The sequence below is a fragment of the Guillardia theta genome (genome assembly GCF_000315625.1).
Source record: "Guillardia theta CCMP2712 unplaced genomic scaffold GUITHscaffold_135, whole genome shotgun sequence".
Taxonomy (NCBI): Eukaryota; class Cryptophyceae; order Pyrenomonadales; family Geminigeraceae; genus Guillardia; species Guillardia theta.
Genome location: NW_005434539.1, coordinates 3,263 through 22,720, shown reverse-complemented (window position 1 = coordinate 22,720; position 19,458 = coordinate 3,263). Strand labels below are relative to the sequence as shown.

Sequence of the window (19,458 nt, the reverse complement as noted above, 5' to 3'; positions counted from 1 at the left end):
GGTCGGTCGGGGAGAAGATCAAGGACTTGACTGTTGACATGCGGAAGACTCTCGACGCGATGCTGACAGGAACGGAGAAGGTGACCATGAGGAGGTCAATTAGCATTGACGTTGGGGAGAGCAGCTCCATGGAGCTCAGCGCTGCGAGGCCGCTGAAAGCCTGGAACGCTTCCAAGACCTTGGAGGCCACCTACAACCTGAGCAGCTTGTGGACGACTGAGCTTGATGTGATGCCGGCAAGTGATGGGAGGATGAGCTCGACAGACCTGCCGCTGCTGGCCAGGAGCTCGAGCAGGTCGCCCGACAGGTCTGAGGGCAGGGGGGGAGGAGGCTGGAAGATCCCTTCCCGCCTTCTGCAGGAGTGCAAGGCAGCCATGGTTGATCTCGAGAAGAATGTGGGAGAGGAGCGAGACTTTGAGTATGAGGGCGAGCTTGACTCTGACGAGGAGATGGCGCTCTACGAGGAGCTGGACCAGCTGCTGGAGGCGCAGGAGAGCGTCGCGAACCATGGGATGAAGTGGGAGAAACTCGCTGCCGTCACCTTCCGAGGTCTTGCGCTGCGACTGGTGGAGATGGAGGCGGCATACGAGCTTGTCAAGAGTATCTTCTGCAGCGAGACCGGGGGCGGGGAGGGCGTGACGGCCAAAAGCATCTCAACAGCTCTGGAGCGACTGTCAGCGTCGACGGAGAGCGTGGAGGTGGAGGAGATCATAGATGAGGCAAAGCCTGTGAAGCAGGAGGAGGAGGGGAAGAGCCTGACGCTTACGGACGTCTTGAGCAGGAGCGGCAAGCTCCGCAAGCTGCTCATTGACATCAAGATAGACGAGCTCACGTTGGGCCTGCTCAAATCGAAGGTGGGAGGGCTGCTGGACGAGACGACGGCCGCAAAGTTGGCAGGAGGGAGCAAGAAGAAGTACTGGAGGAAGAACGAAGTCATCTACGACGGCAAGGACGACAAGAAGCGGTTCATGCTGCTGCTCCTTGACGGAGGTGCGAACATGGTGCTGGCAGCAGAGCTGGGCGAGCAAGTGGGAGGACAGGCAAGCGGCAGCCCGGTCTCTGAGGTCGACTTCCAGCTACACAGCGGAGATTACTTTGGGTGCTACCAGGCCCTGACAGGGTCTCAGGCTCCGTTTGTAGTGAGAGCGACGACAGACGCGACTGTAGTTCTCTACGTTCCTATGGAGAGCGTGATGGAGATGCTGGGAGGCCAGACCGAGCAAGGGAAGAAGGACTTCCTGTGTAACATGAGCGAGTATGTCTACAATCAGAAGGTCCTCCACCTTGTTCCTGACTTCTCCGTCAACCATCTCCCAGCAATGCACAAGACCAGGTCGGACAGGCCCAGGACAGCTCAGCCCAGCTCTCCCGGGTCTCCGACCAAATTCGGCCGAGCTTCGTCCTCCTCGTCCCTCCAGCAGGTGCTGCTGGATCAGAAGGTGGAAGGGATCAGAGGAGGGGCCAAAGCTGAGAAGCTGCCACTGGAAGAGAGAGAGCGAGTAAGATCCTTTTTCTTCTCTCTCCATGACCTCTGGAAGAAACTCTCGCTAGGGTCCAACTCTGTTCTTCAGACTCATCTGGAAAGCATCCAGCCTTTCATCGGAGAGTCAGGCCTGCAGTGCTTCCTCGACGTGTTTGCGCAAGAGGAGGAGGAGGAAAAGAGCGAAGTTGTCACCTGCGAAGACTTCTGGAGGCGATGGATCAACCTCCTTGAGCCGGGTAGCAGCGGGAAGGAGGAGGACGAGGACGAGGACGAGGAGGATGCCAAGGGGAAGACCAGCCACGACAAGGACTCCGAGTCAAGAGATCAGGACGGGAACGAAGAGGTCAGACTGAGAGGCTACTTGAACTCCTTAAGGTGGGTAGGGAACAAGAAACTGACGAACGAGTTCGGTCAAGCAAACCTCAACGTGTGGGAGAAAGAGTTCCTACAGACTGTTGGCAGCATGTCAGACCCGATTCCCAACCACAAGATCAAGAGGTTCCTGACGCGCATCTACTCGGAGCGCAAGTGGAAGATAACTGAGTACAACTGCGAGGAGTTCCGGGACTTCTTCGACAGGGAGACAGTTACGGAGGACAAGCTGACCTGGAGCGAGATCTGCAAGGTGGTGCGAGAGAAGAAGAGCGCGTTAGAGAGGAGCGCTGTGTTCATGGGATCGGCTCTCAACCCTTACAGCTCCCTCATGTCCTCCTGGAAGTTCCTCATGAGATACGTCAGCTTCTTCGAGTTCGTCCTCGACCCCATCCGCATTGGCTTCCTCCCCTGGTCGAGCATCACCAGCTCCCCCGAGCTCTGCACGCGCCTCGTCCCCGACGTCCTCCTCTACCTCCACCTGCTCGTCGAGACCAACACGGCGTACAAGAACAGCAAATCTGTATGGATTACCGACCGCGCCAAGATCCTGAGAAAGATGGACCTTCTCGTCCTCGTCGCCGTCTTTCCCCTCGACTGGTTCGCTCATTTCTGCGGTGCCTCCTATGAGGTCTGCTGCTGGCTGCGGCTCAACAAGATCGTCCTCGTGCGAGCTCGCTTCCACGCCTCCTCCTCCAACCTCCGGAGGTATCAGGCGAGGAACGGTCACGGGATGATACACACCCTTGGCAAGATCATAGTCGCTACTCTCCACCTCTCCGCATGCACCTGGTACTTCCTGGGGCGCTCCTACCGGTACTGGTTCCCCCAGCAGGCGATCAGTTGGAACTACGTGTCCCCCCAGTTCGTCAACGAGACGTACCCACGGGGCGAAACTATCGGGATGGAGGAGGGGTCTACCACGTGGGAGCGCTACTTGCTCTGCTTCTACTGGGTGTCGACGACGCTGACGGTCAACGGGGCCGTAGGAGCGCTGATCCCGCAGAACGTGGTCGAGATCGGCTTCACAATAGTGCTCATGTGCCTGAACATGACCTTGTTCCGCGTCATCGTCGGTGAGGTGTCGACGCTTGTCATGAAGAAAGATGAGGACGTAGTGAAGATGAGAGAGCAGATGGAGGTGGTTGACTCCTTCGTCTCCAACCCGACCTTCTCCCCCCAGCTCAAGGATGAGATCCGCAACCACTTTCAGGCTATCCGCAGCGGCTCGTCGTTGGATCAAGGGATAATCTTCAAGGACCTGAGCCATGGCCTGCGAATAGAGGTCGCTCGGTTCATATCCCGGGAGTACCTGGACTCCGTCGAGCTCTTCAAGGACTGCACTGAACACATGCTTGACGACGTGTGCGTGCTGCTGTGTGAGGTGTCGTTTGCTCCGGAGGAGCATCTCTACAACATCTCGGAAGGTGAGGACGGACTTGTTGTTCTTCTTCCACCTCTCTCGTCCTCCTCTCCCGTCCTCGTCAAACTTCTTCTACTACTCTCATAGTGATGTCCTCCTTGTCCTCTCTCCGCCCCCTCCTCGTTTGAGTACTCTCCGGTCTCCTTCCTTCCTTCCTCTACTCCACCATTCATCCTCCCTGACCATCCTCCACAGTCTGCAAGGAGATGTTCTTTGTCGTCAACGGGTCTGTGGAGGAGGTGCAGGAGAGTAACGGCAAGGACGTGGTGGAGAACGTCAGACGGGCGCATCAGGCGGTAGGAAGCATCTCTTTCTTCTTCGGTACCCGGCACTTCCACACAGCAAGGGCGTCCAAGAACGGAGCGATCTGCATGAAGCTGGACAGGAAGGCGTTCTTCGACCTCCTCAAGAACCATCCCAAGGACGAGGACGTGGTCGCCAAAAACGCGCTGAGGAGCTTCGAGATCGTCACCAAGTCACAGGCAGGAGGCAGCAGCAAGCATTCCAGCAGGATCAGCTTCAACTCGAGCGCCAAGGGGTCCAACGTTTCCTCCCTCCGGTCGAGAGGCCGCAAGAGGAGCGAGCCGAGCGTGCAGAACAAGAGCGAGGGCGAGGAGGGCGAGGAGACGTCCAACTCCGAGTTCAACAGTGGGGAGGAGAGCGACGCTGGGAGCGGGGGCAACGAGCAGTCGACCGACAAGATCTCCCAGCTGAAGCTGCAGAGGAAAGCTGAGAGAATCAATCTCCTCCTCACCGCCGCCGCCGCTGGCGACCTGGGCAAGGTCCGCTCCCTCTGCTCCTCCGGTGACGTCACCGTCCTTGATCGGGACGGCGCCAACAGGACGGCACTGCACGTGGCGGCGAGCGAGGGGCATCAGGAGATGGTGAGGTTCTTGCTGGAGATGCGGGCAGATCCTAATCAGAAGGACAACTACGACAACACGCCCGTCAACGACGCAGTGAGGAACAAGCACGACGAGGTGGTGCGGGTGATGCGGGAGGCGATACCCGGGATCAAGTACTCCCTGCCCGGCAACCAGATCGGCGTTGAGCTGTGCGAGGCTGCGTACGCGGGGAACGTGGAGCAGGTGCGGCGGCTGCTTGACAACGGTGTCAACGTCAACGACAGTGACTACGACGGGAGGACGGCGCTGCACCTGGCAGCGTGCGAGGGGCACGTGGAGCTGGTGGAGTTCTTGCTGAGCAGGCAGGCGAACGTGGAGGCGCAGGACAGGTTCATGGGAACTCCGTTGGAGGACGCGGTCAGGCATCACTTCGACATCAGGGCAGCAGCGCAGGTGCAGGTGGTGCTGAGAGAGCATGGAGCTAGCCTGCAGAGGAAAATGGAGGAGTACGCGGCTAAGATGTGTTCGTTCGCATCAAAGAACATGGTGGTGAACATCAAGGTGCTGGTGGAGAACGGCATCGAGGTGAACACGGGAGACTACGATCGGAGGACTGCTCTTCACCTCGCAGCCTCCTGCGGGTCGACGTCGGTGATCGAGTTCCTGCTGAGCTGTGAAGGCATCAACGTCAACACCAGGGACAGGTTCGAGATGACGCCGCTCGACGACGCGCTGCGCCATGGGAAGAAGAGTGTCGCCGCCATGCTGGAGGAGGCAGGTGGGAAGAGGCAGGAGGAACTCGGGACGGCCAGGAAGGACGAGGGATCGGTTGAGGTGATCAGAGCAAGGGCGGTGCAGCTGGAAGGGAGGGTGGCTACGATCTTGTCCAACAGCCCTGAGAGCGCGGCTCTGCGTTGGATCAAGGAAGAGATGGGTCCCAGCATCAAGAAGTGGAGCAATATGATCGATCCTCTTGTGAAGCGAACGCTCTGGACCCTCAAAGGGATGAAGACGACCTCCTCCTCAACCTCCTCCTCCTCCTCCTCCTCTGACTCTTCCCAGCTCTCCATCGCCTACTCGCGCTCTGCTGCCGAGCACGCGCTCCAGATGCTGTCAGAGCTCCGGCATGCCATCCTCAACGCCAAGAATGCACTGCAGGTGAGGCAGTCGGAAGAGATCGGCCCCATCGACTGCGTGTTGTGGAAGAAAATCAACAAGAACTTTGAGAAGAGCGCGGAAGATCTTTGGAAGGAGCTACTCTCCCTCCTCCTCCTCTCGAAAGTAGCGCGCAAGTTCGTCAAGGCGCTGGTCAAGGCAGGAAAGCGATCGGAGTCAGGGATGCAGTCTCCTCCTCTTGCTCCCATGCGGCTGACCAGCTGAGTTGGAGGAGGAAGGCAGAGGGCGGGAGGGGAGAGGGAGTAGGATGAGAGGAGATAAAAAAAGTTGTTGTTTGAAACTTGGTGTTCACTTGTTTACCCTCCTTAAAATGCTCTCAATCTCCTGAATTTTCTCCTGCAAGAAACAAAATTATCATCCTCGCTGAAAACAATGTTCCCTCCCTCCCTCCCTCCCTCCCTCCCTCCCTCCCTCCCTCCCTCCCTCCCTCCCTCCCTCCTTCGCACCTTGGTATCATCCAGTGAGTCAACAATGTTCTGTACAAACCTTCCGTGCTCGGAGAGCTGCGTGAGAGCATGAGAAGCACAGGACGAGCAGGAAGAAGGAGACCAGAGTCACTTAGACCAGAGGGGGACGAGAGGGATACGAGGGAGGAGCAGCGAGAAAGGAGTTGGGGAAAAGGAGACAGGAGGAGACAGGAGGAGACAGGAGGAGACAGGAGGAGACAGGAGGAGACAGGATTAGAGGACTGAGACAAGACGGGGCGTGCAGCAGGGAGCCGGGAGCAGGGAGCAGGTCGGACCTCAGGCTCAACAGGAAGCCCTTGCTCACGTTTCACAGTGTCAGCATAATCTTTGATTTCAGCCTCAACCTGCCAGACCCATGAGACAACGCAGTCCTCCCTCTCATTCTCCTCCTACTCCCCCTTTCCCTCATCAACTCACCTTCCCCTCCTCCCTCCCCTCATTTCCCTCTTGAATCCTCATTCGACCTCCCCCCTCAGTCGACCTCCCTCCTCAGTCGACCTCCCTCCTCCGCTCTCCTCCTCTCTCCTCTCCTCCTCTCCTCACCCTCTTCTTAAACTCCATGCAGCACTTGAAGCAGGCGATGCTGATCTTGACCAGCAGCTCGCCTAGTCCGATGAGAGTCCCCAGCAGGACTCCGCAGCCAGTGAAGAGAAAGAGGCCGGACACGTTCTTCCTGCGCCCTCGGGTCACTTGCGCAGCCAGCTCGAACGTCAGCTCGAGTACAGCTGCAGGGTGACGGGACCCTGGCCTGAGCCCGGGCACACAAGCTGAGAACCCTGAAATCAAGAAGAGTGAGAGGGGAAGCGGAGGAAAGGAGAGTAAGAGGAGAAGAGAAGAGAAGAGAAGAGAAGAGAAGAGAAGAGAAGAGAAGAGAAGAGAAGAGAAGAGAAGAGAAGAGAAGAGAAGAGAAGAGAAGAGAAGAGAAGAGAAGAGAAGAGAAGAGAAGAGAAGAGAAGAGAAGAGAAGAGAAGAGAAGAGAAGAGAAGAGAAGAGAACGAAGCGGCACACAAGGGAGTAATGAGTCAGGGCTAAGGACACGGAGCATGGGATGGGATCGATGGCTAAAAGATTGAGAGCGGGCACGACGACGGATGGGAGATATGTAGCGTGAAGATGAAACTCAGGATGAGGCATGGGCTGAAACGCAAGCACAGATGAGACAGGAGGAGGAGGAGGAGGAGGAGGAGGAGGAGGAGGAGGAGGAGGAGGAGGAGCAGCAGCAGCAGCAGCAGAAACAGGTGAGTCAAGTACGTCAGGCAGCCACTGAGAGGCTATGTCTTGAAGGGTTCCAAGCTCCTGGAGAAAAAGTATCGCCTGTAAAAGGCGCATGTGCGTTACTACTGCAGTAACCTTCTGTCTCCTATTCTGAGCCTTCAACTCTCCTCGTCCTCTTCCTCGTCCTCTTCCTCGTCCTCTTCCTCGTCCTCTTCCTTCCTTCTTTCTCTTCCTCCTCCTCTTCACTCCTGACATCCTCCTGGTCCTCCTCTTCCTCCTGCTCTTCATTTCTCCCCTCTTACTTGCCATCCCTCTGCATATCATCCTTGTCTTCATTTTCTTCTTGCTTCCTCTCCATCTTTCTCCTCCAGCCTCACCTGGTTGAAGGTCGTGTACTTGAGAGCCTTAGGGTCTACGGACCTCCGGAACGCGAATCCATAGCCGAAGTTGTTGAAGAGCTCGCCGACAGTGACCAGACTGCCTGAAACACCGAGGAACTCGTAGTTGTTGCTGTTGATGCAGTTGTACTGAACGTCTAGTGAAGGGCAGATACATGCTTCTTCTCCTAGCACGGTGAGCGTGACCTCCGAGTTGATGGGGATCTGAAGCGACGTCAGCGTGAAGAATAAAGTTCATCGATCATCTTGCCCTTCATTGTTATCATCGCAATCTCCATCAGCATCAGCACCAGCATCAGCGTCATCATCATCACCACCACCACCACCACCACCATCTCCATCTCCATCATCATAAATTCCCTCATCTCCATCATCATCATCATCATCATCATCATCATCATCAGCAGCAGCAGCAGCAGCAGCAGCAGCAGCAGCAGCAGCAGCATTCCTGCTCATCGTACTCATTTCACCCCTCCTCTCTCACTTTCACTCTCGTCTACCCCGTCCTCCCTCCCTCTTCCTCCTCCACGTCAGCATCACAGGGGCTGTCACCTTGGTCAGGTCGGTCAAGTTTGTCAGAGTCTTCATGGTAGTCGCGTTGGGGTCCCTGCAGTAGCCCCCGACGTTACCGCACAGGCTGTTCTGATAGAAGGAGGACGCAAGCTTCGCTATCACAACCGGCTGATCGTAGAAAGTCGCTGTGGCCTTGTTGAGGTAGACTGCCATGAGGCAGTCATCGACCGTCGTCCCGTTGACTCGCTGGTACTGGAAGTCCGGGTTGTTCTCCGACAGCAGCTGGAGGTACTGCTGGACTGATGGGTTCTCCGAGGGTACGCAGATGCTGTTGCTCTTGGAGAAGCCCTTAGTAGTCTTGAAGAAATCTTCTATCCGCCCCACTCTAGTGCTGGTCGGGACGGAGGACAGGAAGGAGTTCAGGTTCCCTGCAGCAGGCGTCACGCCCCGCCCAGCTCTAGTTCAGTAGAGGCACCTGTGTAGACGGAGATGAGGATGAGCTTGAAGAACAGCTGAGTGGCGATCAAGATTTTCCCAGCTACCGTCACCGGAGTCCTGGCAGCCGCCCCGAACAGCTGGAGAAGCGACCAGTAGAACCCCTCGACGAGGAGACGGACTGGATTCCACCTGAACTCGGAGAGGCTGTTGATGAATCCGTACCCTTCGGTGAAGCAGAGGCAAAGAGCGACGACGCTGACTTCGATCATGACGATGGTCCACACGAACGAGGTCATGGGATCAGCCCAGCTCATGATATTTGGCTCTGCCTCTCCCGATCGAGTGACGAGCACGAATCCGTTCTGAAGGAAAGGCCTTGCGGGGGAGTGAGAGAGTGCAGGGAGGAGGGGGCTTGCGACTTACTGTGTGAAGAAGTAGTTGCGCAGGTTCTTCTCCGATATCTTGACGTTCCCTCCGACCAGGCAGTTGAAGTCCGGACACATGTCAGCTCCTCCCCCGTAGTAGAGGCTTGACTCCGGCCCGTCAACGTTGAGCATCTGGAGGGCGGCAGAGGAGGAGGCGAAGTCAGCAGCGTAGCAGGTGTTGTCTGACTTCTTGCATGGATCTAACAGCACGGACGTCAAGACACTGTCGCTCGGACGACGTTAGAATACAGAGGTACTCGAATTCACAGTTGAGAAGGGTCTTAATCTGCTCCAGGAGGTCGATACTTCATGCCAACAGTCAGCTGCTCGCCTCCTGCTCTCGCTCCCGCACATCAAGCCTGATATCTTGCCGTTGACGTAGTTGCGCTTCTGCTTCACGTTCCCTGGATCCCCCAGCGATGTCGCCTCGGGGTCTTCGATGTTCACGAAGGGCGGGACTTGATAGACTGAAAGACAGATCAGAAGGAGAGGAAGTCAGACAGAGCATGGGCGACTTACCAACTACCCTGAACGTCACTCCTCGAAACAAGCCAGCGTTGGTCTGACTGGGACTGTAGGGCGAGTCCCATATCGACACGCTGTTGACATGTTCAGGTCTATCAGTCCGGAGGCTACGAGGAGCACCTGACTGGGGTGAAGAGAAGCTTCATGGCTTCCTCTTGCACTTTCACGTTGCCCGACAGGGCTGCTTCAAAGTCTACCTTCATGAGATTGTTGGCGCGAAGACTGAGAGATCTAGCGGCGCTCTGATATCGTGAGCGTACAGCACGGGATGTGGGGAGAGAGAGGAGGAGAAGGAGGAGGATGGGAGAGGTGAACTTCATCAGCACTGATGATGTTGCTCGCGAAAAGTTGGACATCAGTGAATGTGACTAGTGAGTCTTCAGGCCGCAGTAAGGTTGTCGATTATGTGTTTTCACCAGTGTTTTTGTTTTCACCAGTGTACATCCTACAAAATATTGTTACGCAAGAAAGAGATAAGAACATGTCAAATCTCTTCTCTTCTCTTTTATCTCTTCTCTACTTCTCTCTCCTCTGCTAATATATTCTCTTCTCTTCTTCTCTTCTTCTCTTCTCATCTCATTTCATCTCATCTCGTCTCGTCTGACTCCTCTGCTTTCTGCCTCTCCTCTCGTTCTCTCCGCATTTCTGAGTCCTGTCCCCCCTCTACACTCGCTACTACTACCAGTCTACACCATCACGCCTTTTCACGAGTTAAAAAAACGTCATCCCATCATAATAAACATGGATGAGGAGAAGGCGCAAGAGTCAAGTGCTTGCTGAGCAAGAACATACGCTAGACATGTCAACAAAGATCTGTTATCATCTTGCTCACAATCAAGACAAGTTTTGTAGTGCTGTGTTTTGTACCTCTGCAAACATCTGAAGCGGTGATTGGGATGTACGACAGGGCTGCTGATTGCGTGTTATCAAACAAAAGTTTATCTAGAGAATCTTCATCGAGCATCTCACACGGCAGCGTCTTCTTCGCTCTCAGACTCCTCGGCCTCCTCTTGCTGCGCCGGCATTGCTTGTTGCGAGCTCGCGATGGTGATGTTGAGGAGGAAGATCACCATCGACATGGTCAACAAGGCTATCAGCAACATGTTGCTCACAGAAAACACAACAAGCAAGGCCAGGAACTGAGAGCAAGGGTTCGAGCTTCTACTGTTAATATTGTCACCTGCCCAACAACCTAGTCAACACAGTTTGCAGCCAGGAAGAACGCCTTACATTGACCCGACGCAACGCGAAAGCTGTTCAACGTGACAAAGGTTGAGATGGCGCAGAAGACTGCTCCTACCAAGACGAAGAGCCCGAGGGCTACCACCTGACGTACCGAACATCGCCACCGCACTCGCATGAAGCAAAGGTTCCAGGTGCCGATGAAGAAAGGAATGGTACTAGTCAGATAGCAACAGTAGACAGCAATGGTCTGCAGTGAGATCGGAAAGACGTTCTGTACATAACATCTGTGGTTGTCGTACCCACAGATCGTTGAGATGTTCTGTAGATCCTCCAGACCGAACTGCTGGCATTGCCGTGCTAAGATCTGACAGTACTCGGGGGTCTCGAGCAGGGTAAGGAGGATAGAGCCGCAGGTTATGAGGATCGAGCTGCATGCGAGCAGGAAGATGGAGACCACCACAAGACAGTCCTGCGACTTCAACACCACCAGCATGCAGCCGCCCTCCATACTCACACTGACACAGATTGTAGTTGTGCTTCGTCTCAGCAGGACCACTTGCTCACGGTCAGCCTTGCCACTCGGATGATCGACTCGGTGACTTCCCAACTTTCATCATCCGATCCGACAGTGATCCCTCAGCCACGGTCAAACCCCGCCGTCCTTCCGGGCCCCGCCGCCGGGCCGGGCCCCGGCCATCACCCGTCACGGCGGCTATCCAGGCTGAGTATTACTGGTTCAAACCTTTTACTGGTACTTTGGCAAAGCGGCCTTTTTTTGACCGCCTACGGTGTCACTTTTACTCAAAGTTAAGTCACTAGTGTCATGACGGTGTAACTTAAAGGACCCGGGCTGGTTAGGTTGAAGCTGGCAGGCGATCCGACTGAACTCAGTTCGGAACATGCGCGGCACCGGCCCGGTCGGAGTCATCGTGGCAGCCTCCGCTGCGGCGCCGGGCCCGGGCCGGCGGCCACCGTGCCGCAGTGCACTGGGCCAGGCGGCCCCCGCCGGGCGGGCGGCCCGGCGGCAACTTGACGGACGTGACGCCGCTCGCCGCCGAACCTGCCGGTACCACGGCCAAGTAGTCTGTTTGCCTAAATTTGAATATCAAAGAGAGAGATTTGAAATATTTAGAAAGTCGGTCCTTGCAGCAAGCCGTTGGAAACCGGCGGACAGTAGTGGCAGTAGGAATGCGGGAGACCCTCAGTCTCCTGCCCCCCCATGGAGAGGATCGGACGGGACGATGCTCGTAAGAGACAGACGGACAGCCTCGGATAGACAGACAGACAGACAGTCAGAGGAGAAGAGGGAGGGAGAGGAAAGGAGAGGGAAGGAGGGAAGGAGGGAGAGAAAGAGGACGAGGGAAAAGGGGGAAGAGGGAGTCGGAGAGGAAGAGAGAGAAAGAGGGAGGGAGAGGAAGGGAGGAGACAGAGAGAGAAAGAGAGGAAAGGGGGGGGGGGGGGAGAGAGAGATTGGAGGAGAAAGACAGTGATAAGTGAGAACACAGAGATGACAGTCTTGGGTGAACAGGAAACAGATGGCACGGGGAAGGGGAGGAGGAAAGAATGAATGAAGCTTGTCGGTTCACAGCATGTTAGTAGTAACAGATGAGTAGAAGGAGGAAAACGAGGAGATGATGATGAAGAATCAAGAATGTAGGAAATGAAGATCAGGAGTATCGGTGTAAGAGGAAGAATGAACTCAAGGAAGTCAGTTCGTCTCGTGAACTCGCTCTGAAGGGTAATTACAAGCAGCAAAGGTTGATACAAGATGTGTAGCACATCAGAACAAGCAAACTGTGATAATTTTCAAGCTTGGAACAATGTCATCTTTGAGAGACAAACCTGACTTGGATTTGATCCTAACTCTGTAGGATCAAACCTCTCTTAATCCTTGCAGCAAGCAGTCTTCTGAAATGTGATCACAGGATAACAACAGCTTCAGCAGAACTGAGGTACCGACGAGATTCTCGTCATGACAAGTAAATTCGGGACAACACACTCCATCCCGTCCGATTTTCCAGAGATTCTCAAAGAGTTTGTCCGAGAAATCCTCCGAGAGCAGCCCAAGAACATTTTTGCGTTTGGTTCGAAATATTTCAATCAGAAGCTAGAGCAATATGCGCCAGAGGAGTTCAAAACACTGCAACAAGAACATCTCGTTGAATATCTAACAGACATCTTCGTCAAGTCGGATGAGGATGGTGATACTAGTGCTTCTTGATAGTGTTCACTTTGAACGCGCTAACTCGGAGTGCTAGGGAATGGAGTCCTGGATAAGCGAGAGTTTAAGACTCTCCTTCAGAATGCAAACTTGGGCCTCACGAAGAAACAGATCAAGTTGTTATACTCTCAAGCTGACATGAACGAAGACGGGCTGATTCAATACCGAGAGTTCATCCCTGCTTGTATAGAATTAATCTCATCCATCCAAGCCAGAAAAGAGACTCAGCAACAAGTGGAAGAGGCTGAACAGAGCGCAGCTGAGGCGGCAGAGAATTATGTCTTCCGAGGGATTCCGCGGGAAGAGATCGAGGTCATGGTGAGAGAGGCCTTCGATGAGGTAGGAGGAACGAGTCTGCTTGCATGCCGACGCTGATGGCGGGGGGTCGGCAGGCGGACAAAGACAAGAGCGGCTACCTTGACGTCAAAGAATTTCACGCGTACTTCCTCCCTTGCGATCAAACTCTCCACTGAGAGACGCTCCAGGTTCCTACGGCAGCTTCCGCTGAACCTCACGAAGCGTGAGATCAACATGGCGATGATAGAGGTCGACGAGAACCAGGACGGCAAGGTTTCCCTGGAAGAGTTCATTCCTCTGTGAGCACATAGACAAGGTTTCGAGACTTGACCTGACTTTCCTGCCAGGTTTCACATGGTCCTGATCGAGATGGTCAAGAACAGCATCATCAGCCTGCAGTCGAAGCCCTCGCAGCTCTCCGACTTCCTGGTGCAATGCTGTAGGGAGTACGACAAGGCTGGCAAAGGTTTCTTGACCCCAGCTCGAGTCTCCCGCGCACTTCGAGACGCCGACCTTGGGCTGTCTAAGTTTCAGATCCTCAACATCCTGGCGGAAGCAGGATCAGTGGAGGGCAACGGCATCGAGTACGAGCCTTTCATCGTCAACGTAGCAGGCCCCATGATCACGAGAATGTTTGAGAACGAAGAGGAGATTCAGTTCCAGCAGACAGAAGCTTGGAAGCAGGTCATAATCATCCTGCTTTCGAGTCTCTCCCCTCCTCACTTCTCTCCTTCAGGTTAACTCTGCAGAGATAGCAGCTGAGCAATACCTGGGCATGAGTAGGGACGAGTTCACGAGCATCATGGGGAGCGTCTTCCAGCAGTACGATACTGACAAGTCAGGCTACCTCGACCTGGGAGAGTTCATGGCAGCCATGCGGGACTCCGGGATTCCTTTCACCGACAAGCAGGTGATATTGAGAAGATGGTGATCTGAGCCGGTTGATTGTGATGTTTCCGCGTTGCAGTTGATCATGCTGATGGCGGAAGCTGATCAAAACGACGACGGGGCGATCCAGTACGCTGAATTTGCTGATGTTGCGCTTCAGGTTACGGGAGGTGTTGCGGTGTGTGATGCTGACGACTTGATGGCAGTTGATGCTGTATGCATACAGGGAAGAGCAGGTTCAGAACAGTTTGTCGAGAGCAGAACAGCAGGAAAGCTAGGTTTAAGAAGATGAGATACACAACATTGAATATACATGCCATTAGTAAAACCAGATCTGATACGCTGGGTGCTATCAAATACTCTTTCTCCAGCATACTTCGCTTCGCACGATGGATTGTGGTTTTCAACGCGAGCGCATTAGGGAGGGGCGATTCAACAGGAACATACATCGAATCGCAGACGGTGTAAAGCAGTCGGATCGTTAATGGCCTGTTACTTTACAATAGAATTTACAAGGAAGAATGAGATGTAAGATTATCAGGTATCTAAGAGTATCAGGTATCACTCGACTCGCTCGATTCTTGCAAGAAATCATTAATGCCACACAGCTCGGGCCGGACGAACCATTCGTCACTGCTTCCATTCAGCAACTGAGCGCTTTGATTCCTGTACGTCTCCCCGATCAGTCTCCTTTGCTCTGAATCCAGTAATGTTTGTACGTCTCCGTTGGCTGCTGCCTCCCCTCTTGTTGCCTCCCCTCCAGCATCGTTGACGTCCATGGGTACGATGCTTGCTTCCAACAGCTCCGTGCTCGGTGCTACTGCTCCCGAAGAGGACTGCTCATCGGAATCTTGAAAAAAGTTCTGATCAACGTTGAAAACTTTACTGATGTCATCCGCACTGGACGAGTCTGCTGTGACGCTTGACCTGCATGAATTGTTATCCGTGTTGTCCGAAATCGAAAACCCGGAGGAGCAAGCTTTGTGCAGGCCACTCATGCCAGCCACTCCTCCTCTCTTCTTCCTCGGTTTGGTATCCTTCGATCCAGGTGGTCGCCCGGGGTTCCTCCTCTCTTGTGACTCGTACTCCTCCCTCTCCCTCTCGGTCCACAGCTCGATCGTCGCGTCCGCCCATGTCCTTCGGTCCCAGATATCTCGGACTGTCTTGGAGCTAATGCCGTACTTTGCAGCCACAAGGGCACTTTCCATGGACTTGTTCTCTAGCATGCTTCTCTTTGCGCTATAGATCTCATACGCTATCTGCGCGTTCATGATCTTGGTGCGTGGGGGTTTCGAATTGCCCGCCAACCTGTCTATTGTGCTGTTGTGCCTCCCTTCCTCTACCATGTTGTCACTGATACTATCTCGTGCAGAATTTGATGCATGCGATGTTCGACTTTTTTCGTGGAATGTTTCTGGTGAATCCAGAGCATTCTGGTCGGAGAGAAACCATCTATCCACCTGCATGCTCCGCATATCCTGAATGTTGCCTGCGATGAATCTTCTTCTTGCTGCTTCGTCCCCCGTGCTCTCCAGACTTTCTCCCACCTTGATAGATCGTTCCTGAATGCTAGATGTTTCTGTATCTTCCTTGAAATCTCGCTGCATGCTCTGCCCTGCCCTCCTGCTCCCTCGCTCGCCTCCCCTTGCTCCTGTAATCCCTTGTGCCCTCGATTTGGCACCACCCGTGCTGTTCCTGTTCCCTCATTTGTACCGGTGTGACAGTCCCAGCTTTCGAAAAGACAAGATTTCAGAGATGTATAAAAGGGCCGGCTGAGCTCGAGGTTACTGCCTCCAAATTCCAGTCAATCGGTACATATCTTTCGTCGGATCTGCGAAAATTTCATTGACAAAATTCAAATTTAACAACTGCTTCTCAAAACTACAAACTCCGACGTCAGCATGGAAAAAGGGTCAAAATGTGTTAGATCGGATATAGAGGGTAGGGGTACTTTATCGAACATTGACATAATCCAGGGGTGGGTCTTGGTCTGACTTTTTCGCAAGAAAACTTAAGGAATATCAGCGGTGGTGCCACGGTGGTGGTCAAGGGAGGGGTCCTCACAACATGGAAGGGGTAAAGAAAATAACTGGAATCCAAGGCACGATGGTCATGTAGTACTGGACCGGGTGGGGTAGTTTAATGGCCTTTGAACGGGGTCATGTTGCGACATGCTACAATGAAAAGTCTTCTTTCCAAACCAATCGTGAGTTGGGATATGACTGTTTTTCCGACTGTTTTTGCCAGCTCACCAAACCGGCTGAGTTCAGTTTTTACAACCGTTGAACAGTTGGCATTGCCACCGGGGTGACGTGCCGCGCCCCCGTAACTTGCGTGACTATCTGAGCCAGTCCGAGATGACCGTACCGTACATGACTCGAGTCGGCGGCCGCCAGGCTTGAGAGGTCCGCCGCGGCGGTGCCTGTGGCGTCCGTGACGGCGCCAGATACCACTGACGGATCGGGCTGAGCCGAGCAGTAGTGCTCGTATACTGATTCAAGTTTTAACTTAACTTTGAGTAAAAGAGACCGGCGTGACAGTAGTGTTGTTGTTCAACGGTTTGTCACACGGGTCCTCGCTCGGACTCCGGGTTCAATGTTTGCTGTTGTTTGACAGTTGATTTTTTTTTGATTTTTTACTTAAGTTAACCGTTTGTGACAGATTGACGAAGACGGTCACATGGCACTGGCCTGCGGCGGTTATTTTACTGCCCGCCAGGCTGACTCTGTGAGTTAAACTTTCAATGACTAGATAGGCGGCGGCGCGCTGCCCCCCGGGCCCCGGGCCGCGCCCCGCCGCCGGCCGCGGCCCACAGAGAAAAAAAAACTTGCAAGCAGGCCGGCCGCCGGGCCCCCAGCCGGGGCGGGCCGGATGAGACTCGGATGGCCCCGGGCCCCGGCCGGGGGCCCGGGCGGCGGCGGCCCGGCGGGCCGGGGTCCGTCCGAGACGTCGGACGGTTCAGTGCCACTGTGAGTCGGACACTCAGGGCCCGGCCCGGGTCCGGCGCCGCCCGGGCCGCCGGGCCCGGCCGGCGGCTGGAGCCTCCGAGCCTCCGGCTGGCCGGGCCGCAGTGAGTGGGTGTGGCGGCGCTCACCGTGAGTCAGCAGCTTCATGGATCGGACCGTGCGGGCCGCCGTTTTACTGATCACTGGTGACGGCGAGTCTGCCAGTGCCGGGCTCGGCCCGGCCCGGCCGGGGGCAGGTGCGGAGTCTTTCAGTTCACCGTTGAAGTGACGGCCCTTACAGTGAAAGCCATCACTGATCAGAGGGCAGTAAAACTTGATAGTAACACCAACAATAGCTCAAGTTCGATGTCTTTACAGGCAATGCAGTGATGCCGGGTTGATGGCAACTTGCGCGGAGGCGATGAAGATTGTGGTGGTGGAGGAGAAGGTGGTCAAGGGGGAGGCAAGATTGGTCAGAGGATCTTCAAGAAATGTACACTACCAACACCGGCAGAGACGGCTTCCGGCTTGTTCCTCAGTCACATTACAAGGAGCCCTGCTCCTCTTCTTCAGTGGAACTACCGCGTTTCCTCCCTCTCCCTTGCTCCAACCTGCATGGCTGAGTGTGCAGAACCTGCGACAGTCCTCCCCCTTGTGCCTACTCCATCGATCGAGTCTTCCTCTGCTGCTGCGAGGTAGTAGGTCTTTGCTGTCTGCCCAGATCAACCTCTATCGCTCCTCTCCTGTGGTCATGTGCCAGCAGAGCATGGACGCTGATGTGGAAACGAGGTCAGCCGTGAATGCTGCATGCCCCAGAGCTCACTTCTTCCGGCTCCTTGCAGAGGGCCTGAGGACGAGATGGTCGTGAGTGCGATCAACATAACAGAGGTGTATGCTTGTGTATCAAGCGATTCCATGACTTGTCTCGACCCAGTTGATGGATTGCCAGCCGTTCCCGAATGCCCGCGGGCCCCTCAAGGTGGAGCGGATCAAGGAGTCTGGCAAGTCTTCCTTGTGCTTTGATCGCTGGGTGAAACGCGTTCCTTGCAGTGGACTTCCTCGTGGACGAAGTCGGTCTCCAGCCGGGCCAGGCCATGAAGGTTCTATCCAGCTGCCCACAGGCACGTCCAGCTGCCTCCTTCTCAGCTTGGTGACGTTCAATTTCCCAGCTGCTGGCCATCAAAGTTGTTCGGCAGCGGGAGAAGCTTCAGTTCATGAGGAACGAAATCGGGTTCACGAGAGCTGTGTATGAAGAGCTGGGGGAGGACGGACGCGTCTGCTCCTGACTTGCCGCAGCATCACCAAGGTTGTCCGCCGCTTCCCCCACATCCTCAAGTACAACCTGGACAGGAACCTGAGGCCGACCCTGAGGTGAAGCTCGACTGCTCAGCGCTCTTCTGCCATGACATCCTGCTCCAGCTTTCTTGAGACTTCCCTGGACTTTGACAGGCATGAGGTCCGAAGTCTGCTCGAGAAGCAACCTGGTAGGCTTGCGGGAAAGGATCGTCGCTGCTGACTGGTTTCCTAGCGGTGCTGCAGTTGAGCGTCGAGGAGAACTTGCATCCGAAGGTACAGGCCGAGATCAGAGCGGAGATGAAGAGGAGAGGAGAGGGTGTTGAGGTGAAGGGATCGAGGCGGAGGAGGAGGAGATATAGAAGAAGCAGGGGTGATGGAGCAAGAGGTGGTGGAAGAGGATAGTGTGATTGAAGCGGAGAAGGCCCATGATGGTATGGTTGTAGAAGAGGAGCAGAAGGAAGAAGTGTTGTGCCAGAAGCAGGAGCAGGATCAGGAGCAGGATCAGGAGCAGGAGCAGGATCAGGAGCAGGAGCAGGAGCAGGAGCAGAGGCTTTACTTGATCTTCAGGTCTTCTTCATGGTACGGGAGTTAGGGCTGATGAGAGACGATCTCAAGAAGGTCTCCATGCTTCACCCGTCCCTCCACTACAACCGCTGACCTCCTCCTTCAGATCTTCCTCGCCAACCCCATGCTCCTCACGCTCTCCCTGGCGAACAACCTGAAGTCCGTGCTGCCCTGCCTTTGACTCGCTGCTGATGCTGCCGGCAGACCTAAGATCGCCTTCTTCAAGAAAGAATTTGACGTGAGCCTGTTGCTGCCTTGCTTTTCGTGCCTCGCCCTCCTCACCACCTGCTCCGACCAGCTCGAAGCAACAGAAGTCGCCAAGATCGTGAAGCTACACCCTCCCTTCCTCACCTACTCCCAAGACAACATCTTGAACACAAGCGCGTACCTCACAGGTACGTCTTGCCGCCTCTTCCCCAGCAAGTGACGAGCTGGACTGGAAGGGTTTGGAATCCCGCGGAGTAAGATGAGGACGACGATGCTTCATTGCCCTCAGCTCTTCGGCCTTCGGTCCGCTACCTTCTGACCCTTTCTTTCCTTGCTCCTCCCTCATCCTCTTCTCATCCTCTCCTCCTCCAGTCATACTCCTCCCCCCCTCTATCTCATCCTCGTGCTAACAAGCTTTGGTAGATATACAAGGGTTCAGGAGAATGTTGACTTCTTGGTGCCAAATCTCTGCTTGCTACTGCTCCTGTTTCCCCCCTCCTTCCCCCCTCCCTCCCCGCCACCATTTTTCTTGTTGTTCACCTTCCTTGCCAGCGGGACCTTGTCGCTCTCAACCC

The 19,458-nt window shown here is 54.9% G+C and overlaps 6 protein-coding genes across 6 annotated transcripts; 4 read left to right on the top strand and 2 right to left on the bottom strand.

Moving 5' to 3' along the window:
• Positions 1 to 4,024: 4,024 nt before the first annotated feature.
• GUITHDRAFT_44781 (hypothetical protein) lies at positions 4,025 to 4,276 on the top strand (the record flags this gene model as incomplete). The annotated part of the gene is made up of 1 exon (XM_005821892.1): positions 4,025 to 4,276. A coding segment is annotated over one exon (252 nt), but the record flags the coding sequence as incomplete, so codon positions are not given.
• Positions 4,271 to 4,729, top strand: GUITHDRAFT_80170 (hypothetical protein; the record flags this gene model as incomplete). The annotated part of the gene is made up of 1 exon (XM_005821891.1): positions 4,271 to 4,729. A coding segment is annotated over one exon (459 nt), but the record flags the coding sequence as incomplete, so codon positions are not given.
• An 858-nt stretch (positions 4,730 to 5,587) lies between these two features.
• On the bottom strand, positions 5,588 to 10,973 carry GUITHDRAFT_118811 (hypothetical protein; the record flags this gene model as incomplete). The annotated part of the gene is made up of 16 exons (XM_005821890.1): positions 5,588 to 5,635; positions 5,746 to 5,802; positions 6,042 to 6,110; positions 6,310 to 6,439; positions 6,490 to 6,542; positions 7,359 to 7,583; positions 7,932 to 8,320; positions 8,368 to 8,705; positions 8,754 to 8,955; positions 9,005 to 9,060; positions 9,108 to 9,222; positions 9,275 to 9,354; positions 9,401 to 9,502; positions 10,148 to 10,192; positions 10,250 to 10,460; positions 10,511 to 10,973. 16 exons carry the CDS (start codon positions 10,971 to 10,973, stop codon positions 5,588 to 5,590), a joined length of 2,583 nt encoding a protein of 860 aa, XP_005821947.1.
• Positions 10,974 to 12,391: 1,418 nt separating this feature from the next.
• GUITHDRAFT_155601 (hypothetical protein) lies at positions 12,392 to 14,210 on the top strand. The gene is made up of 8 exons (XM_005821889.1): positions 12,392 to 12,666; positions 12,724 to 13,025; positions 13,079 to 13,125; positions 13,172 to 13,282; positions 13,331 to 13,667; positions 13,720 to 13,893; positions 13,951 to 14,031; positions 14,078 to 14,210. Exons 1-8 carry the CDS (start codon positions 12,438 to 12,440, stop codon positions 14,147 to 14,149), a joined length of 1,353 nt encoding a protein of 450 aa, XP_005821946.1. The 5' UTR covers positions 12,392 to 12,437; the 3' UTR covers positions 14,150 to 14,210.
• A 215-nt stretch (positions 14,211 to 14,425) lies between these two features.
• On the bottom strand, positions 14,426 to 15,142 carry GUITHDRAFT_118809 (hypothetical protein; the record flags this gene model as incomplete). Its single annotated transcript, XM_005821888.1, has 1 exon — positions 14,426 to 15,142. One exon carries the CDS (start codon positions 15,140 to 15,142, stop codon positions 14,426 to 14,428), a length of 717 nt encoding a protein of 238 aa, XP_005821945.1.
• Positions 15,143 to 17,674: 2,532 nt separating this feature from the next.
• Positions 17,675 to 19,202, top strand: GUITHDRAFT_118808 (hypothetical protein; the record flags this gene model as incomplete). Its single annotated transcript, XM_005821887.1, has 10 exons — positions 17,675 to 17,795; positions 17,867 to 17,916; positions 17,986 to 18,062; positions 18,113 to 18,187; positions 18,236 to 18,300; positions 18,345 to 18,385; positions 18,680 to 18,730; positions 18,783 to 18,835; positions 18,881 to 19,071; positions 19,120 to 19,202. 10 exons carry the CDS (start codon positions 17,675 to 17,677, stop codon positions 19,200 to 19,202), a joined length of 807 nt encoding a protein of 268 aa, XP_005821944.1.
• Between the last annotated feature and the right edge of the window lie 256 nt (positions 19,203 to 19,458).